This window comes from Arvicanthis niloticus, chromosome 2, assembly GCF_011762505.2.
Source record: "Arvicanthis niloticus isolate mArvNil1 chromosome 2, mArvNil1.pat.X, whole genome shotgun sequence".
NCBI lineage: Eukaryota > Metazoa > Chordata > Mammalia > Rodentia > Muridae > Arvicanthis > Arvicanthis niloticus.
Genome location: NC_047659.1, coordinates 121,613,295 through 121,640,621, shown reverse-complemented (window position 1 = coordinate 121,640,621; position 27,327 = coordinate 121,613,295). Strand labels below are relative to the sequence as shown.

Below are 27,327 nucleotides of genomic sequence, written 5' to 3'. Positions count from 1 at the left end.
GGAATAGATATGTGTGACATGAGAAATGACTTACCTTCGTTTAGCCAAGTCATTTGACTCAGAACATCCAGTTTAGTCCACTGTGTTAGTGACAATATCATCACATACAATCTAGGCTGTATCTTCTAGGTGTCCAAGTCTTCTGAAACCATCTTGGGTCCAACTGTTAGAGGCTTTGGGAATTCTGTCGGCCATAAACTTAAATATACTATTAGCAGACTTCTGACAAGATTGAGAGCCATACGCATTAATTATAACAGAATAGAATTTAATAGCAGTAGTAAAAATCTATTAAGACGGGATAGGAAAGAGCCTTAAGTAACTTTGGCAGGTTGTGTAGGTAGAGAAAAGCACATTTTTGTATTAGCAAAGAAACATTTGGCTAGGACCAGAATAAGAAAGCTGGCAACAGTGGCATACGATCATATGGCTGGCGGGTTGGGGCTGTGGGCCATAGATCATGACCTGGGGTTGTGCTATGGGTCTGCAGCTGAGGGCATAGGTGCTGCACGTCAGGTCCATGCGGTGGTGGCAGGACGGGACTTCCTACTGGCAGCCAGAAGTCAATGCCCAGTGCCTCTGGCGGCTAAAGAGTCTGCAGTGGGCAAGGAAAAGTGTGTCACAGCAACGTTCATGTTAGCTGTTCTTGTGGGAGAAGGCACTGCTAACACTCACTTTATAGGTCCTGGGCAGAGAGAGCCTCCCTCGAGTGCACGGGCAGCCAAGCCCTTTGTGCGGGTGGTTGCGCATGTGGGGAAGCAAGTCCCAGAGAAGGTCCCTGGCAGAATGTAAGGAGTAGACCCAGAGCAGAGCTAAGAACCACAGAGGGGAAGGGGGCAAGCAGGGTCCCAGACCCGCTGCTTTTCAGGCAAACTGGCTGAACTAAGTGGCTGCAGTCAGCCACAAATGACAGAGGAGCAGGGGAAGAGGCCTACATTAGCAGGTGGCGTGGCAAAAGACTGACCCCCAGAGGAGACACACTAGGGACTAGACCTTGAGAGTGAACAATCTGTCTAGGCCTGGCCTGGGGTACTCAGCTGCCAGAAACTGTCTTGAGAAGGAAAGTGTCTCATCCAAGGGGAAGAGTCATAGATCGAGGGTCAGGGAAGGGCAGGGTTAGCTCTGAGCTCAAGAAATCTTTCCTGGGACCATGTGGATGGTTACTCTGATCAGTGGGGGATGGTTAAAAAAACCTGGGGTGGGTAACAGGCAGCACATAGTGGTATTAGAGTGAAGTTAGATGAATGCTTGGACATGCGGAACCTCTTTCCATTTACCAGACTGTTGTATGTATGTATGATGACCCTTTAAAATGACTGGGTCTAGCATGCCATTAGGTGGCCATGTTAACCCGTTATCTAGAGGGTACCGAATCCAGACTTTATTGCAGAGGTGTATCAATTTGGAAGGCCTCAAATCAGGCATTAATTTTAGAGATTTGAGATTTTTACTGAGCTATTCGTATCGTATCCAGAAAGAGAAGTCGGTAATGAATCAGGCAACAGCCTAGATATCAGGTCTTCACGAGACTATCTAGGGGCCTCAGTAAACTCCTGGAGATCGCCAGAAAGCAGTTCAACCTGGTACCAGGATTTCCGGCAGCTGCAAGAGCTTGGGGGGAGACTGTAAAATGCTTTCGAGGGTGGAGTCACCCATCAGCCAATGTCCTAAGTAGTAGTTCAGCTAGGAGACCAGTCATATGGACTAGGGCAGTCAAATGCCAACACTTCTCAGCCCAGGGAAGGCTGGCCAGGCCCTATCTGGGTGTATAGGGTCCCTCCCGCCAATTAGAATCTCCTTGCCAACAATATGCCCATGTGTGTTTGCGGGATTATGCAGTCTGGTATCAGGAAGGGTGGAACCATGAGGTCTGTGTGGACCTGTCTGGCTGCCTAAGTCACGTGACAGAGTACCACGCGGTGGGCCGCAGCAGGAGTTTCATGAGCCCACGTCGGTGAGTGAAGTTGGTCCGTAGCAACAGTGGAAATTTATGCAGTCAGTGATGGCAGGTAGCGGCAGATGGCATCCACGTGGCGTAGCAGTGGTGGCAGCAGCGGTAGAGGCAGGCCACATGGTATATGTCCTGCCCAGTTACAGCAGCCAGTGGCTGAGGCAGCCCGCAGCACGGAGGTTCCCAGGAATTCTTCTATCTTGGCCCAACACACCCGAGTTAGACATCAGCATTAGACGTCCGAGCAGCTCAGAACAGATCACTCCAGACCACACAGTTTGGGGGGGAGGAGGTTTATTCAGGAGATAGGGCAAAGATGGGGAGAAGATGGAAGAAAACAGAAGAAGAGAGGAAGAAGAGAAGTAGAGGCCGGCCATGACCACGTGGAGAGAGAGAGGAAGGGAAGGGGGGAGGAGACAGAGAGGAGCTAGAGACAAGAGAATAAGAGGGTAAGAGAGTAAGAGAAAGAGGAGGGGGCAAGCAGCCCCTTTTAGAGTGGGCCAGGCCTACCTGGCTGTTGCCAGGTAACTGTGGGAAGGAGCATACCTGGCTGTTGCCAGGTAACTGTGGAGGTGGAGTTTAGACAGAATACTAAAAGGAAGGAAGGCCACAGAGAACAGAATTGAGGCCAGCTGGCAAGTAAGGCCCAGGCAAGAACATTAAGAGCCACGATGATGCCCAGTGTCATTTCTGTCGTGATATAAGCCATAAAGCCTGCATCTCAGTCTCAAACCTGCCCCTCTTTATTGTCAATCAGCCTTTATCGCCATCTGCCGGCAGAACCCGGTATCACCACAAGGGAGATGGGCTTAGTGGGCAAAGGCTTCTGAAAACTGCTGCTCAGGCATTCATTCACAAAACTATCCCACTATTTGTCAGTGTCCCAGACACATGAGGTTCAGACGGAGGGTCACACTTTACCTCACAAGCTCCACAGAGAGAAGCCTCAGACCTGGGAGTCCTGTCCAGTCTCCCAATTCGTGCAATTCACTGAGCCCAGAGAGTCTTTTCAAACCCTCCTGCTAAAGATAAAATTCCTGATGTACAGAAAGGAGAAAGAGAATGGGGAGTGGGGAGGCCTGGGGAGAAGATAAGAAGATCTGTAGTGGAAGAAGGAAGGGAAGGAAAGGGGAGGAGGAGAAAGGAGGGAAGACACAGGCATGGTAACACATTTGCAACCCAGCACTCTGGAGGCTGAGGCAGGAGGATCACTGTTTCCAAGCCAGCCTGGGCCTGGGAAAAAGAAACAAAGTCATAGGAAACTTGCTATTTTGTACAAATACTAAATCGCTAATTTATTGTTTTGAGATAGGGCTTTTCTATGTAGTCCTGGATGTCTTAGAATTCCTCATGTAGAGCAGACTGGTCTCAAACTCAGAGATCTACCTGCTTCTGCCTCCAGAGTGCTGGGATTAAAGGTGTGTACCACCATGCCTGGCCCTACACTGATTTTGTTATGGATTGTATATAAGCACATGGCTATTGCCCCACCATGAAGATGAATAAGATTATGTATAATCCAGAAAAATAAAGTATGTGTGTGGGAGGGGAGGTGAAACTGGAGACCCTTATATGAAATGAAGCCAGGCTCAGAAAGGCAGTGACTGAAAGCCTCTCTCTCTCTCTCTCTCTCTCTCTCTCTCTCTCTCTCTCTCTCTCTCTCCCTCTCTCTCTCTCTCTCTCTCTCTCTCATATGCATGATATCCTAAAAGGAGAATGACTTGGAAGTGGGAAAGGGAAGAGAAAGGAGGTAACAGGCATAGATATGACATGCATGTGTGAAATGTCTTGGAGACACCCTTTGCTCTGTATGATGTGCACAAATTTAAAAAGAATTAACAAAGGCATAACTCCTAGTCATCTAGTACTTGGGGCATGCGTACCCATAATCCTCATTCTGATGAACTCTCCACTCTGGGACTGTGTGGCATGCACTCATGTCCTGGTGTTTGTGTGTCAGGTGTTCCCCCTCTATCACCCTCTGCTTTGTTCCTTTGAGGCAGAGTCTCTCTCTGAATCTGGAGCTCCAAGCCTTTCAAGCTAGGTTGGCAGCCAGTAAGGCCCTGTGACTCTCCTGTCTCCACTCCCAACAGCACCAGGTTATAACTGTGTACAAGCTACACTCAGCTCGTCACATGAATGCTGGGATCCGAACTCAGGTCTTCACAGTTGAGCAGCAACTATTCTTAACCACTGAATCAAGACTGCCAACTCTGTGTCTTCTCAAATACCCTGGATATGCCAGGTTTTCCTGTTCCTGTTATTAAAGGCCACACTGAGTGCTGATTTTCTGGGTCCCACACACGTCTTTCCTCACTTCATCTACCTGTACACCCCAAATAAAGAAAAGTGGACCAAGAGCAGATAATGGGATAAGATCCTTTTACCCAAGTGACCCTGCTAATGCTAACCGCCAACTTGACAGGATATAAAAGTACCCAAGAGACAAGCCCCTGGGCACACTTGTGTGGGATAACCTCAGCTAGACTGAGATGAAAAGACACACCCTAAAGACGGGCAGCACCATTTCAGGGTCCGGGATCTTTGAGTGCAGAAAATAGGCAGTAAGCTGCACCATTCTGTTTTCCAGCTGTGGACTGATGTGGCCAGATGCCTAAGCTCCTGCCCCTGTGATCCCTGAAGTGGTGGACTGGACCCTGCAACTGTGAACACAAATAAGCCCTGCCTCCCTACAGCAGCTTTTGATAGAGTATCCTATCACAGCAGCCGGAGAAGTGACTGACAGGTCGGAGAAGGGTGACTTGGAAGCTTAATGATTGGAAATGCCCGAACCTCAGCAGCTTTGCAGGAATTCCGCGAGACAAGAGCCACCACACAGCTGTGGACAGCCATGAAAGTCCCCCAAAAGGTGAAGGTGTACACACCCCGCCCAGCAATAAGATGAAGTCAGTGATGAACAAGGGACAGGGCCACAAACACACGCACAAGAACCACCCTCAAATACTATAGCCTGGGACCCTCCCCACAGGGGGGTAACACCCACCCCAGTCTAGACTCCTGAGCCAACGGTAGCTCCCAGTGTCCCTGGCTCCCTTTTTCTGTACTCAGCAGTAGTGGGCAAAGGAACTCTACTACAGTGGCCAAGACCATGAAAACGTCGTCACACACATGTTCCTGTTAGCACTCTTATGGTTTCTAGCACAAGCATGGGACACTCCCCATAAACCCCAAGGCCATGGGGGGCATTTCTGCCCTAATACCAGGCTTCATTGGGTCAGCACAGTGAGAGACAACTCCATTAAACAGGCAGCCTGTTACCTACTAGTAAGTCTGCACACCTCCCAGCAAGCTTGAATATAGTGCTGAAAACTCCCCAAAGGGGAGCTCACCTGAACGCTCAGCAGACATGTTTGTGTCCATGTTCCTCTCTCACTAGCCAAGCTCTGTACCACAGACTATCCAGAAAACCAACCCCTGCCCCACGTCCCTCGTATACTGATGACATGGATCCAGGACATGCACACACAACACCCGTGAGGACATCACCTGCTTAACACCCATCAGATTTCACCAAAGATAGCATCGCTCTTGTAAAGCTGTGTGAGGCAGCAGCTCTTGGAACCCTCAAAGAGACTCTGACCTGCCAGCCTCTCATGCAAGCTGTCTTAGTCAGTATTTCCATTGCTGCAATGAAACACCAAGACCAAGAAGAAAGTTGGGGGAGAGGGGAGGGTTTATTCAGCTTACACTTCCATATTGCTGTTCGTCACCAAAGAAAGTCAGGACAGGAGCTCACACAGGGCAGGAACCTGGAAGCAGGAGCTGATGCAGAAGCCATAGAGGGTGCTGCTTACCAGATTGCTTCACCTGGCTTACTCAGCCTGCCTCCTTATAGAACCCAGGACCACCAAGCCCAGAGATGGCACAATTCACAATGGACTGGGCCCTCCCCCACTGATCACTAATTGAGAAAATGTCTTACAGCTGGATCTCGTGGAGGCATTTCCTCAATGGAGGCTCTTTTCTCTGGGATAACTCTACCTTGTGTCAAATTGACACACAAACCAGCCAGTCCACAAGCTCTCTTCCCTCATAGGATCTTCTGCCTGGTGTGCTCTCTTCCCAGGAACAACTGGGAACTGTCACTTGGTAGCAACTGTAGCTATTAGATTACTCAGGGGTGAGTATGAGGTCACCTAGATTTCCCTCATTGCTTACAATGACCAACAGAGACATTCAGTCAAAACAACCAGTGTGTAGGTGCAACTGTCCAGCCCCACTGCCTCATATAAAGAGACGCTGGTGGATCAGAACACTTCATATTTATTTAAATGGTGGCTTCTGCAGTTAGCCAGTGGCTAGGTGCTCAGTGTCCATCAAAGGTGCTTCCTTTCAGACCAGTACCCATCTCACACAACTGGAAAACAGTGTCCACACAAAAGTCTCATTGACACAAAGAAAGCAAGTCAGACAGCCTGACTCCCTTTGGAGAGCTTTACCTATTGGGGGGACGGGTGCTGGGGTGCAGTTCAGTGGTAAATGACTTGTTTAGAATTAGTTTGATCCTCAGGGGGGTGGGGAAGCTGTATGGCTGGCTGGCTGGTTGGCTGGCTGGCTGGCTGGCTGGCTTGCTTGCTTGTTTCATATGTGTGGCACCTAAGTCCCATCCCAAGTACTAGGCAAAGCAAAGCAGTACACCCCTGTCTGCCCAAGAGGTGTGGAAGTGACACATCTGTCAGATGAGCCCCACTTGACCAGCCTGTCACTCCAGGCTTTATTTGGGACCAATTCCTGTCTCTGGCGTGTGGAGAGTGTGGGCTGCTGCAGAGTGGAAAGAAGAAAATGGTGTCTCAGAGCTGGCCAGCCTGGTTTGCTCTCCAGCACTCTGGTCTTGAAACAAGAATTCCTTGATAAGACCGAGTGCCTAGCCGGGCAGTCGTGGCGCACGCCTTCAATCCCAGCACTTGGGAGGCAGAGGCAGGCGGATTTCTGAGTTCGAGGCCAGCCTGGTCTACAGAGTGAGTTCCAGGACAGCCAGGGCTACACAGAGAAACCCTGTCTCAAAAAACCAAAAAAAAAAAAAAAAAAAAAAAAAAAAAAAAGACCAAGTGCCTCTTCCGAGGTGAGGTCAGCTTTGGCCAGGAGACATGTAAGCCACAAACTAAGATCACCCTGAGATGTTCACACTCCATTCCTGGGGGCTTTTAAGTTTTGCGGCAAAAAAAAAGAACTGCAGCTACTGGTGACATTAAATTTATAGTCAGCTGTCTTCAAGATAAGGAAATTATTGTGAACTGTCTGGGAACCCAGTGTCATCATGAGTGGCCTTAAAGATGATGAGATGGCTCAACAGTTAAAGGAGCCAGACACCCATAATACCCTGTTAGATCCCCCAGGAATTTCATGGCAGGAGAAGAGAACAGACACTTGCAGGTTATCTTCTGACCTCTGCACGCACTGAATGGCTGGCGTGCGTGCGCGCGCACACACACACACACACACACACTTTTAAAATGATAGAATTTGGAAGCAGAGACCTAAAGGACCTCAAAGGATAGATAAGTTGTTATGCTTTGAGAACTCCCACAGAAGGTCAAGGACTGATGATGATGATGAAGGCCCTGATACTGGGAACTGAGAAAGAAAAAAAAAAACTTTTTATATAGAGTTAAAGCTTGAGGAGAATTGTGGCCAGGTTTATGGAAAAGATCAAGTAATGGACTTGAGTGTCAGCTGTGAAGATTTCAAAGAAATGCGTTGAAGGTAAAGGCTAAGTTCTTCCCGTTTTTAGAAGGAGCATGCAAGGAGACCGAGGGAAGGACTCAGAGCCAAAAAGGACCCAGGCCTCGATTCTGGAAATAGCTTCTCTGTCTTAAGTTGGATCAAGCTGTTGAAACAAAAATGCTTTGGAGTCTGTAACTTATATAAACAGGCATTTGCTTCTTGAAGTCTAGAGGCTGCAAAGGGCAAAATAAAGGTGCCAGCAGGTGGTATCTTTAAGGGCTAGCACTCAGCCTCTGAGAGGATCCCTCTTTGTGCATCCTCCTGAGGACTGGCATCCCCTGTCTGCCCATGGCAGGACAACAAAAGGCTGTGAGATTCCAGCGGACCTTCCAAAGGGTGCTCACCCCAAAAGGACACACCTCCTCGTTTATAGCATTGGAGGATTAAGCTTTGATGTGGATTTTGGAGTCAGAATCAGTCAGACCACAGCACCACCCCAGTGGTGAAGGAACTAACATTAGGAACCCTGTCCGACTTAGCTGAGCTCCTGGCTGGCTGTGGCTAAGGCTGGCTACCTCTACCAGACTAGCCTGATGACTTCAGGAAAAACAAACAAACTTTTACTTCTTCATCTTTCATTTCTTCATCTACAAAATGGAAGTCCTAGCAATGCCTGCCTCTTAGGGGTGTTCTCATGAGGACTTCGTGCACTCAAATATGTAAAGCAGAATGCTTTCTATTTAAAAGATTTTACAGTGTGTCCAACATTGTCGATTTGAAGAGCCAAATGATGCTGGAGAGTGTCTATTGGCTGATGTTAGGTCATGTGCTCTACCCTTCCCTCCACCCTGAGGTGGAGCATGTGACAAGTACTAAACCAGTCAGCTCTCCATCCCAGACTGGCTCAAAATGCAAGTAATATAAGCAGGCTGTGCTTTGGTTAAGAGCATGGGACAAAGCTCTTGTCCCAGTGGGATAGGTACAAAGAAGTCTCAGCCCCCTCAAGGTGCTAATGCTGGCACACAGGGAAACCACAGGAAGTGCTGACCCTTGGAGAGCACAGTAGAGAAACATAAAAGGGGTTCTGGTGGTATTCTTTTTTGAAGGAAGCCTCCCTGTGGATTTGCTTGAGCCCCACAGTCTTGCTGCTAAGGTAATTGTGCTGTTATTAGGGTCGAAGCCAAGTCTCTTGAAGCACAAAATGGATCTGGGAGTGGTCAGAAGCACTCTAGGTCCCAGGGAGGTCATGGGTGAAGTGTGGGGTGTCACCCCCATCTCCCCTCCCCACCCCAACTCCTCCACAAGTTCCAGACAGAACAGCCCTATAGAGTAGTTCCAAGTTGAGCCAAGAAGTCTGAAGCTTTGACCCTTGTGCCATCACTTGGAGACAGGTGGCTTATTTTGGGGGATTGGCTGTTTTGTTTTGTTTTGTTTTGTTTTGTTTTGTTTTTCGAGACAGGGTTTCTCTGTGTAGCCCTGGCTGTCCTGGAACTCACTCTGTAGACCAGGCTGGCCTCGAACTCAGAAATCCACCTGCCTCTGCCTCCCAAGTGCTGGGATTAAAGGCGTGCGCCACCACTGCCCAGCTCGGGGGGATTGGCTCTTAATAGATGAGGGACTGTAGTATACTGCTATGAACAGCTCTGCACATAGCCTGAGTTCCGGCCATATACCTGTGCATTTGAGGGAGGGGCAAGGCAAGGCCAGAAGAGAGATGGCCATCAACCCCGGAGACCAAGAAAGGTCACAGGTGAATGAATCCCCAGGAGTCTCTCTTCTGCTTTTGGCTCTGGCCTCAACTGCTCTAGGCTCCCAACTGCAAGGGAAGCTGAGCTCCCACTGGACCAGGAGGAAGCCATGGAGATGAAGGGAGGCAGCACTTTTCCTAGATGCCATCAGTACAGCAGCCTAACCCCGATTCTAAGTCAAAGGCCATTGCCATGACATACCCAAGAAAGCCTATGAGCCATAGACAGGTACCAAGCAAACACAAACACAGCTTTATTGGCACCAAGGAACAAGCAGGCTGGACTTGGAATTCCTGCCTCGTCCAAGCAGCAAGGGAGAAGGGTAGAGGAGGGCTGTGGGTCAAATTCATAACAGAGATACCAGCTTGTAAGTCAACAGACGAAACCCTGGGAAGAGAGGAGGCGACACTGCCGTCTAGAAGGGAAATGGCTCCTGCAAAGGAATGTTGAGTTCAACAGCCATGTCTGGGGTGCACCTGGCAGGAAGCAGAAAAGAAGACTGTGAGGGGTCAACCAGGGACACCAGAATTAGGGGCAGAGGGAACACACCTCCAGTTTCACTACAATACTGCTGTTTCCTGGGGACGCATCATCCTAAACACAACCTGCAGCCACCTGGGCAAGTATGCACATGTGCACACACACACATATACACACAGACATAAACAGATATACACACACACATGTATATACACACATACATATACACACACATACACATATATACACACATACACATACACACACACACACACATATACACACAAACATAAACAGATATCCACACACATATATATATACACACATACATATACACACACATACACATATATACACACATACATATACACACATATACACATATACACACAAACATAAACAAACATACACACACATACATACATATACACACACATACACACACATACACATATGCACACAAACATAAACAGATATACACACACATATATATACACACATACATATACATACACATATATACACACATACATACATATACACACATATACACATATACACACAAACATAAACAAACATACACACACATACATACATATACACACACATACACACATATACACACAAACATAAACAGACATACATACACATATATACACAAACATACATACATATACATACACATACACATGCACATGCAAACACACACATACACACACGTACACACATATATACACACATACATATACACATGAACACGCAAACACACACATACACACACGTACACACAAACAGATATACACATACATATATGCACATACATACATATACACACACATACACACATATACACACACATATATACACAAACATAAACAGACATACATACACATATATACACAAACATACATACATATACACACATACACACACGTACACACATATACACACACAGGTCAAAGTGGAAAGGAAGTTAATTTGACAGAATAGAAGAACTCATGTCACATCCTCAGGGAGTCGTCCGTGACTGCCCCAGACCCCCTGCTCTGGAACAAGCTCTTCTAGACCCATGAGCCTCACCACAGCCCATGCTCAGAACTAGCATTTCCTAACACGTTGTCCTTCCCTTGGCTCCGTGATGGCAGAGCCAAGGGTTCCTCTCATCCACAGGCTCCCTGATATTTCATAAATTCAACAACATTATTCAAAAGAAAAAGGAAGAAAAAGGAAGAAGGGAGCTGGGGAGGGTGCCATGGAAACAGTCAACCAGCAAGAACAACGAGGCACATGGTGTCCAGGACCATCCTCTAAGCCAAGCTGCCACCGGCTTCTTCTGTCTGGCTGTGCCCACCTGCAAAGCATCATCACACCTCTGTGGACTGATGGTGTTGGCTGATGACATTCCCTCTGAGAACGAGGGAGGTGAGACGGTCCCAGGGCGCTCAGCTGAGCATCTAGCCTCTCCTCCCAACCAGTTACAAGTGGCTTCAAGGTCTTAGGGAGAGGCCAGACTTCATAGACTGAGAAGGGAGAGAGTAAAGGCTCCATCGACACACCCATGGACATCGACACACACACACACATTCTGCATGCAGGTTTTCCAGTGTGGCTACTTTGGGTTCACACATAATCCTGTCAGTGACCCCTCACCCAGGCTGTGAGGAAGCCCGATAAACTCGTTGGTTTCCCAGGAGGAACTTTGGTGGAATCAAACATTAGTTTGTCTTTGGGCCCTTAGGAATAGATATTGCTTAACACCCCCTCCCTTCTGGAAGGAAAGCCTCTAAACACATGGTAATCCTAGCATTCAGGAGGCCTAAGCAGGAGGATCAATAATTAAAGCCAGCCTAAGCTACAAAGTGAGACTCCATCTCAGAGTACAAAGTGGGGATAGGACCCAAGAGAAGGCCTGGGAGACAGGGAGACAAATGGGAAAAACTCTATAGTCTGCAAATGCTGGACTCTGCCACCACACAAGGTCCTGAGGCGGCATCGTGAAGAGGCCTGGCCTGTTCCCACCCTACCATCTGGCTCTACCATAGAGCCTGATCCTGGGGAAAGCAGGCTACAGGTTAATTTTGAAAAGAAAGAGGCACAGAAACCCACCAGGCAGAAGAGATGTCCTTTTCACGCTTGCTTTGTGCCTTCCCTGGAACCAACCGCCTGGTTCAGCCACACCAGAAATGTGAGGAAAGCTACATCTAGGCTAGTGGCAGACCGTAGCACATCCAGGCCTCCTCCCTGTGTGCCTAGGCTCTTGCCACCTCCTCAAACTGGCATCCATAGGAACAGGTCTGCTCAGCCCAGCATGGCAGCCGAAACTACATACTTGGGTCTCTGAAGCAGAACATCCTTAAAAACGGCCTCCCGTGGGTTCCAGACTTCTGCATACATATGCTCCACCTCCGAGAGTAATATGGGAATCTCTTCTTTCAGCTGTTCAATAAGCTGAGAAACAGACACAGAAAGAAAGTTTGAAGTCCAAGCCTTCAGAAGACTGGACACCACGATGGAAGGAAGGTGTCGGGGAGATGAGATGGGCCCTGTCACTGGGATGTGCTGGATGCCAGCATGACACCCCCTATAGTGAGGGAATGGGCCTCTTAAGTGAGAGGAAGGAACAGTGAAGAATGGAGGCCGGTTACAAAGGGGTGAGACACACGGTGAGAGAAACAAGGTGATGCAGATGGGGACCTGGAGTTGAAAACTGATGAGGGTGCTAAGACAATGCCACTCACTTCACAAAGGGTGGGACCTTGTTCCCTAAGTCTGTTTGATCATGGGCCAAAGGATGGAGTGTAGCATGTAAGTTTGTCTACACTGCTTTGAGTTCCTGGTGAGCTGCATGCACACTCCCGCCCAGGGGCTGGCTATCTCAGATCCACGGACAAAGGACATACACATTAGCTCATTACTAACCTGCCTTAGGTTTCAGTAGCTGGACTCCTCGAAGCCTCCCAGGACTAGCGTGCCCTTCCCTTTACTCCTTGCTCAGCAACCTAAATCTGCCCTCAGCTTAGCTGTGTTTCTAATCTCCTGTCTGCTACCCTGGGCCCAATCAGGGAAACGGCCAATGGCCACTCCACCCAAGATCTCACATGACTAATGACTCTCTCTCCCTTGGAAGCAAGGCGAATCATCTCTCCTCCCTCTCCTCATCTCACCTGCAGGAACCTGAAAGTCCCACCTCTTCTGCCCAGCCACTGGCCACAGGCATCTTTATTGATCAATTAAAAACCAATAGGGGATCAGGACCTTCAGCATTAACACACACATTCTGGATTAGATCAAAGTATTAGGACAGTGGAGGACAGTGGTTAGCGCAGAGGATGATGCTAATGGTTCATGGCCAGCAATGGTGGCCACGAGGTAGGGCAGGGCCAGCACACATCCCCTTTGAGGTGAATGATGAATGACAGCAATGGCTCAGTCAAGGAATCAAGCCAATGCTGGAGCAGGACCCCTCCTGAGGACCAGGTCAGCATAAGGCAAGGCCCATCTGCAGCTCCCTCCCAGAGGCCATGACCTTCCTGCTGTTCTCACCTCTCTGAACCAGCCATTGCACCTCCGCAGACGCCAGCTGTCCCGGGTCTTTAGCAGAAGAATGTTCTCATGGGGTTTCTGGGTATTCTATGAAAAAAAGAGAAGTCTGTTTCTAGGTACCCCAAGCAAGAGTGCATAGGAGACTGAGAGGGCGACAGAGGCAGAGGGCTGGGAGTCGAGGAGGGCCAGGCTAGCTCACCACCACCAGAGACTCCAAGATTTTCTTCTTCTTCTCTTTAAGTATGTTGGAGAAAAAGGCCAGAACGGTTTCACGCATATCCCTAAGGTTGTCCAGCTCGTCCTGGGGGTGGGAGGGTCAGCAGAAAGGGCTTAGCCACTACTCCACCATTAGTCCAGGTATCAGGGCCAGGGGATATGTCCTTACCTGCTGGCTGTCCTTTGCCTGCTGCACCTGGCGTACATGGTTGGCGATCTGAACCAACCTGATGGGATACTCATGATCCATGTAGGTGCTCAGGAAATTCACCTCCTCGCTGTCCTTCTGGATCTCAGCGTTCAGCTGATCCACCTCCCACTGAAGGCCTGGGGAGGGGCAGCATGGGGAAGAGAGGCAGTTAAAAGGGCAGATGTGTGGGACTTCCTTCAGAGAACCTTCCCAGGAGACCCCCCGAAAACCCAGCTGCCCCTGACCAATGGACTGGGATCAGGGCTGAGGTGTTGGGATCAGGGCTGGGGTGTGTGCCCACGAGTTAGGGGTGAAAACTGAAGCTGCTAGTGTCTGAGGCCTCAGAAAAGAGAAATAAAAAGGCATAAGATCCCTTGACCAGTCCAGCTCTGCTGACTGCTTAAATGGTCCTCACCAAGAATATCCCTAACTAGCTCTCAGCATCTTCAGACACATGCTCCTGAGGAAGCATGACCAAAGACAACATTGGGGCCCAAGACATGATCCTTGGCAGGATTAAGACAAAATCTAGCAAACATGATGCTTCATACCTATCATTCCAGCACCAAAAAGGCTAAAAAAGACTGCTGGGAATTCAAGGCAAGCCCGAGCTACGGAGTGAGACCTTATCTCAAAAATGCAAATGAATAAAAGATACTGTCTAGTCTTCCTTCCTCCATGGAGGGGATCCCCAGTGTCTTAAGAGTTCCTGGCACAAGCCCCCTGATACACACACACGTGCACACACACGTACACCCTCAGTATCTACCCTGCTCAGGAAAAGGAAAAACCCATATATTTTAGAGTAATGGAAGCCAGAAGACCTGGGTCCCAGCCACTCCCTCCAGACAGACCCTAATGGGAAACCAGGCTAGGCCTAAATTCTAACTCCTAGCCCCAAAGCTGACAGCAGATACTTTCTCTTGCTCAGCTTCAGACTCCTCATCAGTAAAGTGTGAGAAAAGTCCCTGCATCCCAGGTTACAGTGAGTGAACACACAGCATGTGAACACACAGGCCTGGGAAACACTCAGTGCTCATTGTGTTTTGTAAGCTAGTCGCTCTATATCTCAACAACATGCTCTCTCTAGAAGGCAGGACAGGGGCTTAGTAGCATCAGCAAGGCGATGCAAGGGGCTGTCCTCTCCCAGAAGCTCAGATGAGGCCCTTACTGTTTGTCTTGCTCTCCTCCTCCTCCTTCCACTCCTGGAGCTCAGACTTCAGCTGCTGCACCCGCTTCTTGTTTGAGTACTCCAAGATGTCGATGATATTCTACAGGAGGGGTACAGTCAGCTCACCCCAGCCTCTGCAGACGCTCCTGCTCACAGTGGGCTGCACCCACAGAGCACTTCCACAAGCCCACTCCCAGGCCCAGCAACCTGAGCAGAGCTCTCATCTCCTAGTCTAATCTCCAATGGACTCCTTAACGTGGCTGAAAAGACCCTTCACTATCTGGCCTGGGGCACACTAATCTTTCCCGTATCCCTCACTCACACCGTGATGTCCAGCCATTCATAGCAACTGTAGCTCCTTCTGCCCCTTTACTCCCTCTCGCCCCGTGTCTGGGGCACCTGTTTGCTCTGCCTACAGTACCCATCCGTCCAAGTCTATCAGTTCACACCTCTGCAGACTTCAGCAGAGTATGGCTTTTCCCAGGAAGTCTTCCTGATGTTCTGATATCTAAGTCAGAGGTTCCCTTGGGGATCCCCAAATCTCCTCACCCTACCTCACTCCTACAGCACATGCCCAATGCTAACTGCAACTTATAGTGACTCCCACTAGAGGGAAGGCTTCATGTAGATAAGGTGTCACATAATGGCTGTTCCCAAGGGCCCATAGGTGTACCCAGGATAGTCCAATCCCCAGTACCCATGGTACAAAGCCAGGAGGGATGTTGTGGGTTTATAATTCTAGTACTGGGGATGTAGAGACAGGCAGATCCCTAGGGCACACTAGCCAGCATAATACACAAGCCTCGGGTTCCAGGAAGAGACCCTGTCTCAATAAAGAAGATGGACAACTCCTGATGAATACCACCACGTAATGGCTTTCACATGCAAGTGTGTGTGTGTGTGTGTGTGTGTGTGTGTGTGTGTGTGTGTACAAGAAGTTTCCATGGGTTGAAGAACAGTGTGGCTTTGGTCTCTATTAAAATTGAACTGTGTCCATCAAAGCTTCTTAGATGTAACTGCTTTTGGAGCTAGGGACTTTCTTCCCCTTAGGGAAGCAAGTAAGAGGACACAGGAAAGGACTTCAGCCTCTAGAAAGGACCGATGTAGCTTCGTAAGACAGCAGCACTCTCTCCATGCACACAGAGAAAAGGCATATAAGGACATGGTAAGAAGATGGCCATCTTCAAAATAGGAGGAGAACTTCATAATAGCAGAGTAGGCTCTAGACAGTGCCATAGTTACTCCCACAGCACGGTAACAGTGGATTCAAACAGCTGTGCTTCCTAAAAACAATGATATCAGGGCAAGGAAAGACTGCCTGGGCTCAAATCCTGGCTCTGATTCTTGCTCTCTGGGTGGCCTGGAGCAAGTCCCCTAGCCTTCTGCTTTCCATTTCGTCATCTGTAAAATGAGGGCAAGAATTGTGTCAGGCTGTTGTGAGATACACACACACACACACACACACACAACACCATATGACAACAAAAAAAAAACATTTGGTGTCTCACTATGGACACCTGGCAGGCAGTGGTGGTGGTAGTGACAGCATCAAATACTTTCTACTGCACAAGTGTCAGGTATGACGGCTACAACTTCCCTTTTGAGGTGAGTGTTACTGTGATCCACTCCACCAAGCCCTGGTAAGTGCCCGGTGAAAGAAGACACCGCATTCTCTCAGAGACGGCAGGGAGCGCAGAGGTTGAAAGAAGCCAGCAGAGGGCGCGCCTGCACGGTAAGGAGATGGGCAGAGGGGCGGAGACAACTCACCCCGAGGACACTCTGCTGCTGTAGCATTTCACGCACGCTCAAGGCCATGCTATCCTCAGTGTCCAAGATAGCCTTGATCAGCTCCTGGTTGAGCTTGCTGAGGTAGCCTTCGTGACTGTACAGCTCCTGGAGCGAGGTCCGCTGGTTTCGAAGCATCGACTGTGGATACCAGGCAAGGGCAGGGAGTAAAGTCACCCAAACCTGCTGGTGACTAATGATGGTGACTATGGCCTCTCATAGTAAATGCTGCCTAGTGACTGGCTGTTCCCCATCCTCTGTACGTCAGAGCATCTGGAAATGGAGCCGCTGTTACCTTTGACCCACTAAGCTTCCACACACCTCCGCCCTCCCTGCCCCATTGTCATATCTTTAAGATGAGAATGCTTTCTATAGTTGGTGGCTCATTACCATCTAATTAACTGACATTCAGTAAATAAGGATATGCCCAATTACCAAAGACCTCTCAGAATCAATGAAAACCACAAATTATATATATATATATATATATATATATATATATATATATATATATGTGTGTGTGTGTGTGTGTGTGTGTGTGTGTGTGTGTGTATACATATATATTATAATATATACTATATATTATTACATATGTATATTATATATACATATATATAATATATATATATATACATATATATATACACACACACACACACACACACAATATAATGGCCCAGTTTAGGTAAGAAGGCAGCAGAAGTGACAGGTTGGGTCTGGGATAGAAACAGAGAAGAGTAGAGGGAAGAACACCCATAATTTTTTAACATATTACGTCCCCATGGAAATTGACTCTGAAGGGATAAGTGATTTTCCAAAAGTTAGCCCCAGTGGTACATAAGATCACTAATGTTAATTAGTTAATAACGAATAATAGTAATAACAACAAATGACCTTCCAGACATGAGGGCAGCAGGAGCTCTATGGCTTGCTCTACAGAGGGCACATGAAATCATCCTCCAGTTCACAAGTGGAGGCTCAGAGAGGTTGAACAGCACTGTCACACAGCCCAGAACTGATAATACTGAGACCAGGAAGCCAGATTTCATGTCTGTCCTTCCGTTCTACCTCAAGAACTCAGTGGGATTCATGCTACAAGAAGCCCATCCATGGTGGCACATGTATGTCATACCAGCATCGGCTGAAGCAGGAGGATCACCTAGCTAATCAGGCCAACGTGAGTGACAGAAAATAACCCTGTCTCAAAAAAGAAGTGGCCGGAGATGCTGGGCCATAGTGTGAGTAAGACTGGGCTCTCCCAGGTCTGCCACCTGCCGTCCTGGGAACCCTGGACAAGTTAATTAACCTCAAATAACCCACTGGTACCCATTCGGAGCAGCTAATAGCTAACTGCTGCTTCAGAGAACTGCCACTTAGAAATAAGATAAACTCTTTAACACAGACACTGGGGCAATGCCGGCAAGCTCAGCGTGTGCCCAGCAAACAGCAGCTGAGATCGGCTCCTTTGGCCCATTTCCATCCTGGCTGCATGCTCTCTTCTCTCATCCTGTGGTCACCTGATTCCTGAATCTACCCTGGCCTTCAGCTCCTGTATTCTGGACTTGATAACAAGACCAGTGCAAGTGCACTGTGGCTGCCGTGTGCTGGCGCCGTGTCCTGCTCTCGCATTACCTCAGAGCATCCTGGGAGACAGGAACTGTTGTTAGTCTCACTTTATACAAGTTCAGCTTCCATAGTGGACACAAGGTCATGCAGAGCAGAGCTGCTGTCTATGGCCACTAGCCACTCCAGGTTTTGTCCCCACATTTCCAGGCCCCTGAATCCAGAAATACCTTGTTTTAAAAAAAAAAAAAAAAAAAAAAAAAAAATGCCACTCTCACGTTCCTGGGGACTAAGCCTGAATACACACCGACACCCCCACCCCAACTCACACAAACACACACACACCACTCCTAGTGACTCTGAGAAATAGGATTTTATGACCTCTGCTCTGGAAATAGATGTCTAACTGCAGATCTAATGTGTCTCCTGCCTGACCCTGACCTCAATGTTGTAATCATGCAATTACAATGTGTAGCTGTGTCTCCTCTCCTGACCGACTTCCATTCAGGGTTCTCATTATCCCACACTAGGCCCTTCCTTATCAACCTGCTGGTCTCCTTCCAGCAGCAAATCACAGCAGGAGGGCAGACTGTCTGTGCTCTCACAGTGCAAGGACAGCCATGCAAGGACAGCCTGTGGAACTCTGTGAGTCTAGCGTCTAGTAGACGCTAGGTCAATTAAGACTCTTCTATGGGGGCTTTTAATTCATTATTCTGTGTCTGAAGTGAAGTTTAAGCCCTGTATCTGTACCCTGTACATGGCTGCACATCTAACACCCCATACAGCGCCCTTCACCACGAACTAACAAGTCGTAAACATCCTTCCCCCAGCTGTCTCCCACACTACTCCTTCACTCCTTGGCCAGCTTATCTAAAATGGCCTCCAACACTTTCCCCTGGGCCCCTTCAGCCTCCAACCTTCGTCTTGGTTTCCTCATACCTGTATTATCACATGCTTCCTTGATATTGCTATGTTTATCTTGAGGAGGGGGTTGTTTTGTTTTGTTGTTGTTTGAGACAAGTTCTCCTTCTGTAGTTTAAGCCAGCCTTGAGCTCACTATGCAGCCTGGGCAATCCTCCTGCCTCAGCCTTCCAGATGCAGCCTGGGCAGTCCTCCTGCCTCAGCCTTCCAGATGCTGGGGTTACAAGCATGAACTACCACTGCCTCTGGCTTATCACTTCACGTTTTTTGTTTTTTGGGTTTTTTTTTTTTTTTTTAGAATTATTCATTTATTTTATGTATATGAGAGTACACTGTAGCTTTCTTCAGACACACTAGAAGAGGACATTGGATCCCATTACAAATGGTTGTGAGCCACCATGTGGTTGCTGGGAATTGAACTCAGAACCTCTGGAAGAGCATTCAGTGCTCTTAACCACTGAGCCATCTCTCCAGCCCATCTTCATGTTTTATATATGTCTTGTCTCCCCCAGGATAGAGCCCAACCCTAGTCTATCTCCATACTCAGAACAGGGCCTGACACATAGCAGGTGGTTCAGTCAGGGCCTGCCAACTGACTGAACACTTACAAATGACAGCCTGAAGAACTGCTGAGGGGCACAGTTTCCTGCGACAATGTTCATGTCCACACTGTGTATCAAACACAGTATGTATACCCCATAAACTCTCCTACAGCCAGGATAAAAAGAGTAACAGAAACAGATCTTCCTACAAATGATAGACCCATTGAAACCATCTGGCAAAATGGTGGGCTGGAGGGAAAAACAGTTTCAAAGCAAAGATGTTATCCCTTTTTATTTTCTTTCTGTATTTTATTCATTCATTCATTCATTCATTTTATTTAATGTATGTGAGTACACTGTCATTGTCTTCAGACACACCAGAAGAGGACATCAGATCCCATTACAAATGGTTGTGAGCCACCATGTGGTTGCTGGGGATTGAACTCGGGACCTCTTAGCCACCGAACCATCTCTCCAGCGACCTCTCTATTTTTATTTTTGAAACAGATTTTCACCATTTAACCCTCCCTGGTCTGGAACTCACTATGTTCAAGGGCACTTTCTACTATCTATACAGTGAGTTAAGGCAAGGATGGCTACCTGAGACCAGCTTGGGTTTTTGTTTGGTTAGGTGGGTGTTTGTTTGTTTGTTTGTTTTGTCTTTAAAATGTGGTTCATCAGAAAACAAAACAAAAAAGCCGGGCAGTGGTGGTATACACCTTTAATCCCAGCACTTGGAAGACAGAGGGAGGCAGATTTCTGAGTTCGAGGCCAGCCTGGTCTATAGAGTGAGTTCCAGGACAGCCAGGACTACACAGAGAAACCCTGTCTAAGTAAAAAAAAAAAAAAAAAAAGGAAAAAAGGAAGGAAGGAAGGAAGGAAGGAAGGAAGGAAGGAAGGAAGGAAGGAAGAGAAAGAAACAAAGAAAGAAAGAAAGAAAGAAAGAAACAAAGAAAGAAACAAAGAAAGAAACAAAGAAAGAAACAAAGAAAGAAACAAAGAAAGAAACAAAGAAAGAAACAAAGAAAGAGGAAATGAATTAGTTCCAGTGGTGTCAGTTGCTGTGAAGGCACACTTTTCGGAAGTACGCTTTGCAGGCACCACTCCCAAATGGGCAGGGCTCCACGAGGGGCAATGCTCTGCCAGCATTGGGTTACATTTCTAACACAGAAGTAAAGAAAGTCTAATTCTTTCGTCTAAACACAACAGCCCAACCTTAACTGTTTTGACCTCATACCACTGTTTTCTGGATGTGTGACCTGGTACAAGTCATTTCTTTTCCAAAGTAAGAATAGTAAGTGTGTCCATGGTCTTGCCGTATGACAGAAACTGACCGGTCAAGCTGTGTACCATCTCCTGTCCAGGACCTCTCTTACCCTCATCAGCCGGACCTTGGCCTGCACTTTCCCATGGTGCGTGTGGTCCCTTTTTCGAAGTCCTCGTGAAGTCTTTGTTGCGTTTGCCATCTCTACAGAGGCCTGGGACTGTACCACTGAGAACAGATAGGAAAGGGTAGAGAAAGGGTAAGAGTGGACACAGGCCTGGGACCAGGTCCCAGAGAGTGCAGTAGGCTCTAAGCTTCCTCATTACAGATTCACCATGTGACCCAAAAGACAAAACTGCTACCCACAAAGAAACCCCCAGCCACAGCCTGGGCCTTGATATAGGGAGGGACAAAGCCAGGGGAACACAGTGATGTGGAGACATGAGAGAGGTGGCCAGCAAGGGCAGATGACCAGGGCTGGGACCCTCCCCCAGGTCAACCACACTCTCAAGCAGAAAGGAAGTCAAGAACCACCACGGCCACCATCATCCCTACCGTAGCCAGGCATGGTAGTACTCTCCTTTAATCCGATTTGGGAAAAAGAGACAGGATGACTTCTCTTGAGTAGAGGAGAGAGTATCAGACAAACCCAGATCCTTGCTCTTCCCATCTGGCTGGTGGAAAGATCAGGTGAGGCAGACATGAAGGGCTTTCTAGTAGCTCTGTCATCTGGAAGGCCATGTGGTCTCCTGTCCCTCAGTCCCTCCTATAAGATGCTAACAGCCAAGCCTGCCTCATAAGTGGGTCGTGAAGGTTGGATGTCACTTTGCCCTGAGGTGCTTGACACAGGACCTGCCACACCTTCAGGGCTGGATGCATGCTCCTAGTTACTATGATAGCTTGTGATCCGATGCAGCTGTGCAGAACTCCAACAGGCCATCTCTGTGATACTTCGAGAGGCATTTCAGAAAGAGGAGAGAGCAGATGCTCAGAACCCTGCTGGGGACATAGCTCAACTGGTGCAGTGCTGGCCCAGAACGCACACAGCCCTGAATTTAACCTAGTACTGTATAAACTGGACATGGTGGTCCCAGCACCCAAGTGGTAGAGGCAGGGGATCAACAAATTAAAGGCCAGCTTAGGCTGCAAAGTAAAGAAGGGAGGGAAGAGAGGAGGGAGAAACCATTCCTCCTGTCAGACAATTCTGTACCAGCCTGCAACCACCACTCAACTGCTTGTCTCCAGCCTCAATCTCTACCAACATCCCCACTCCATGTGCAACCATACTAAGCATTTAACAGGTCAAAACCCTTAGTTCTGGGAAATTTTAGTATTAAGCTCTGAGATGGTATGAGATGATATTATTTATATGCTAACTATGGGGATTTTTTTTGTAGATTTTTGAGACAGGGTCTTGAACAAGCTACACAGCTGTAGATAGCTTTCTCCTAATCCTCTGTCAGGATTAGGATCTGCCTCTCAAGTACTGGAATCACAGACACGTGTTAAATTAACCTTTTGGGACTTTAGAAGACTACAAGATTACTCACATGTACAAGTCTGGTGTCAGATACACAGAATTATTGCATTTTTGTTTGTACTTTGTTGGATTTATTTTTTGCATGTGCAGCTGTGTTTGCACGTGTGGGGACAGGTATATGTGCAGGTACATGTGTGTGCGCGTGCATGAGGAGGAAGAGACTGACATCAAGTGTTATCCTCATTAGCTCTCCACCTTATTATAGTGAGGCACACCCTCTCACTTGAACCCAGAGCTCACCAATCCTACCAGTCTAGCTAGCCAGCTACAAAGACAGGCAGACCACTAGGGCTTGGTGGCTTCCAGCCTAGTTGAGAAAACTTGATCCCCTGCTTCAGAGGAGTAGGCGGAGTGTAACAGAGGACACTTAACACATGTGTCTCCATGTTTACACACAGATGTATGCATCTGCCCACACATTCATGCACAAAAAATATTAATAATCGTCTTTTTTAGAAAAAGATAGAAGTTCTGAGTTTTGTGGAAGTGTCACGTGTATCTCATCATTTCAGAGTAGGATGTCTTTCTACAAGCCACCAGCAGTGTAAGCTTGTCCCAGTTTTTCTTTATCAGCATTGGGTGCTGAATGACTTTTCCTAAGGGCATATGAGCAAACAGCTGTTCATCCCACATAGGCACCGGTGACAAACCAAAGGAATGATTCTGCCCAATTCCAGCTTAGGGAACCAGTGAGTTTATTGGGGCCACTTATAGGAGGAGGCAGGTGGGGGTCACAGGAGAGTGAGTAACTCAAAGCCCACCCCCGCATGGGCGACAACTCATGAAAGCTGCGAACCACAGTATATGTGTAGAAGTCAGGGGCACCAGGGTCTCCTGGCACCATGCTGGGTCTAGGGAACTCAGGTCATCAAGCTTCCTGACAAGCAACTCAACTGGTTGAGCCATCTTGCTAGCCCCCCAGATTTTTTTTATTTTAATGGATTCTGGTATGCCTACTTTTCTTCCCTGGATTGAGCTGCTGGCATAACATGCAACAAATTCCACACCTAGTCATAGGTCTTACGGTGGTTTGAATATGCTTGCCCCACTAGAAGTGGCACTATTAGGAAGTCTGTTGCTGTATAGTTGGGTTTTGAGGTCTCCTGGAGCTCAAACTTCACCCAGCAGGGAAGAGAGTCTCCTCTGTGGATGAGAGTCTCCCGGCTGCTTTCAGATCAAGATATAGAACTCTTGGTTCTTCCAGCTCCAAGTCTGCCTTGGTCATGGTGTCTCTTCACAGCAACAGAAACCCTGACAGGCCCCAAAGATGTTTTTTCTATTCTGCCTTTTTCTAAAAGTTGTACAGATTTGTGTTTCATTTTCTCTCAGTTTATGCTTTTATTTTTAGTTAAGTTTTTTTTTTCCATTTATATTACTTGTATGTGTATGTGCCTGATTATCTATCTTTGTACTACACATACACCATGTACCAGGAGGCCAGAAGATAGTGTTAGAGCCCCTGGAACTAAAGCTACAACTGAAGTTACAAGTGGTTGTGAGTTGTCCATTGTGTGTGTGTGGGAACCAGGCCCAGGGCCTCTGGAAGAACAGCAAATGCTCTTAACCACTGAGCCACCTCTTCGGCCTCTCTGTCTTTGCTTTGTATTTTAAGTTTGAGTCTTGCTAAGTTGTCCTGGAAAGCCTTTAACTGACTATCTTCCTATAAATTCTCAGGCAGTTAGGATCAGAGGGGCTGTGCCATCAGGCTAGCTTGGCCAACTGACTTTGAAAAATATATAAACACAATATTTCTTATCTACTCTGAGCAATGCATAATGTGTTTCATGGCCACTCCCTTCTCCTCCCCACAACTGCTTCCAGATACCCTCTATGTCCTCCTCCCAACTTCAACTTCATGTCTTTATAATTACTAATTTACTGCTATCCATATATACATGGGCCATCCACTGAAGCACAGACAACCTCCAAGGGTACCAGGCTTGCAAGCGGTCCATAGACATACATGCAGGCAAAACAGCAATACACATAAAATAAAAATAATCAAGAAACAAAGAGATGGTATGGGATATAGCTTGGTAGTTATAGAGCCGTGTAACCACGCCCATTTCCACATGGGTACTGGTGATCTAAACTCAGGTCCTAATGCTTACAAAGCAAACACAATACTCACACAGCCCCACCCCTACCCTGGCACTTCTTCAAATAAGGACTGTTTCAAAATATGAAAGGTGTAAACACTTAGACAGGGCACCAAACAACAGACCAGACACATTATTCTAACTAAGTCTGGCCACTGGAACCAATGTTTTCTAGGGTTACTTGAAGGAGTAGGAGTTAACGGTTACTTACAGGAGCATAGATGGCATAGGCAGCTGTATCCCCCAAAGCCCATCCAAGTGTGGGTAAAAATTCACAAAAGTTGTGTTCCTGGAGCTTCTTGTTTGCAAACCATATATCTCTCTGGGCAGCTAGAGGAGGGGCCTTGTGGCTTTCATTTAAGGAATATCCTGAGTCTTGTAACTTTCCTTTACTTCCTGAGCCCCGTGACTTTCTTTTACTTCCTAAGCCCTATTAATTTCCTTTACTTCCTGAGCCCTGTGATATTCCTTTATTTCCTGAGCCCTGTTAATTTCCTTTATTTCCTGAGCCCTGTTAATTTCCTTTACTCCTCCCTCCAGGGCGGGGGAATGCTTCTATTAGGAGGAAACAGCTACACAACCCAGGGATGGCTCTTTGAAGCTCAAGCTGCTTGCTTGTCAACTCATCTACTGGCTCAGCCCCTAGACTGCTGGAGGGATTACCTATGTGCACCACCTTGCCTAGCCCACACAGTCCCTTTTCACAATGAAGATGCCTAAGGCTCAGAAAGATGAAAGTGAGTAAATAGCACTGCCAAGATGCAAACCCACATTTGCCCGAGCCAAGACCTCAGAATTTCCCTGGAAAGGTTAAAATGGTGTGCTAAAGATGATTCTATACATTCCCCTAGACTCTTTGCTCCCCTCCTGGACATACAGCCAGACAGCTCCCAGCTTCCCAGTCAGTGATGGTCATGTGATGAGAGTCACAGCTCCTGGAAGGAATACCCGAAGTAACATGTCACTTCAGGTCTGGGTCCTCTTGTTCTTGCTTTCTCTTCTGTCTCTGCCAGCAGAGGTCCTCAAGGACTTACCATACAATAGATCTATGGGGTGAACTGAGCCTACATGCCTGAATCACTGTGTAGAGCAGACCAGCTCCTCACCATACTTCTACAAATGCATTGCTGGGAAATGAATTTCCATATCAATGCCTGAAAATCGAAGGCTATTTGTCACACCAGTTAGCCTACCAGAATAGCGAACAGCGTGTCAAGGGCCAGAAGCAGCCACTGCAGCTTATCCCCAACATTCACAATCGCTCCCAAGAGCCTCTGCCCACCTGGTTGGATTTTAGTCAGACTCTTCGTTTTGCTTTTGCTGTGGCCCTTGGCTTGTCGGAGGGGAGGCAGAGTAGATGGCTTCAAGCTCTTCTCTGGCCCTTGCTAGGGAACACAATGCCACCATACATAACACAGTCAGTCACAGGGTTCATGTGTTCAACTCCAACTTGCCCTTTCAGGGTATCTATATCCTAGAATATCTGTATCCTAGAGTATCTGTATCCTAGAATATGTGACCTGAACTCTAATGTGAACCTATTAACACAACCTGGGTTAGTGCAAGAATTCTGAGAAGTATTTGTAAGGGTCTGTAGTGGTTCCGTGAGTATTAGCCATTCCTTTTGTCTGTGTTTACCAGGCAGCCATAGAACCAAGGCTATGAGGTACTAAGAAGCTGAAGAAACAGAAAGCAAGACCCACCCTCTGGCAACGGGAGCAACAGTGAGCAAGCAATTTGATTCACCCTTATGTTCTGATCAGGTAATGAGTGGCCTTAAGTGAGTTGCTGGGCTTGGCATTCTGGCTCAGAGTCCATCATGCTCAGTTATCACCATGGGAGTTGAAGGCAGGTAGAACACGGGGTCATGGAGATCCTCCACCACCACCACCACGCACCCACCCACACAACAAACTGCCCTACCCTTTCCCGAACTCACCAATCTTATCACAGGTATTTGCAACTTGGTCCCTGAGAACTGAGTTCTAGAGGTGGTGCGTCTGGAAAGAGTTGAGAGTGGGTAGGAGAATTTCCATTATCCCCAGCCCAAGCAGGGATCCAGCAGCCCCACTTTACCAAAGCACACCAGGAGCTGGAGCATGGAAAGCAACGGTTGGTGGATGGAGCCCACACATGCGCTCCCCCCTCCTCAACCCCCATGCTCTCTGCTTACTTCTGTGCCATTGGGGATAAGAAGCCAGGTCCTCTGGGTACAGACTGTCTCCAAATACCCGTGAGGCTTCTGCCACCTCTTGTCTCAGAACGGATCCCAAGGAGACTAGGCGCTTTCGCTTTCGTTAGCAGCGTCTGGTCTCCAAGGAAACGGCAACCTTGGAACGCAGAGAGAGACTAACCTAGCCTGGCAAAACTGCAGAGGCCCCATGGACTTCCCAACTTATTTTCAGACGTCTTTTCTTTTCCTCCACTTTCATACAGCTTCCATCACTTGTTTCTTGTCCTCACTCCTGACTTTACTTCCTATTTCATCGAGAATATCGTGGAGATTAGAAAACACAACATGTTCATCTCACTGACACCCCCCCCCCCCGCATCCTCCGTCCCCACCCCAACCCCACCCTCACTCCCACACATACACTTATCTCCCAGATCCATGGGTCAGTCACCACCC

At 47.8% G+C, this 27,327-nt stretch overlaps 1 protein-coding gene across 1 annotated transcript; it reads right to left on the bottom strand.

Annotated features, from left to right (window-relative positions):
- Positions 1-9,613: 9,613 nt before the first annotated feature.
- C2H20orf96 (chromosome 2 C20orf96 homolog) lies at positions 9,614-27,032 on the bottom strand. The gene is made up of 11 exons (XM_076929984.1): positions 26,872-27,032; positions 26,638-26,698; positions 25,981-26,083; positions 21,172-21,287; positions 16,752-16,910; positions 14,985-15,084; positions 13,793-13,950; positions 13,607-13,708; positions 13,408-13,494; positions 12,194-12,312; positions 9,614-9,860 (listed from the first exon to the last, which is right to left on the bottom strand). Exons 1-11 carry the CDS (start codon positions 26,880-26,882, stop codon positions 9,800-9,802), a joined length of 1,077 nt encoding a protein of 358 aa, XP_076786099.1. The 5' UTR covers positions 26,883-27,032; the 3' UTR covers positions 9,614-9,799.
- Between the last annotated feature and the right edge of the window lie 295 nt (positions 27,033-27,327).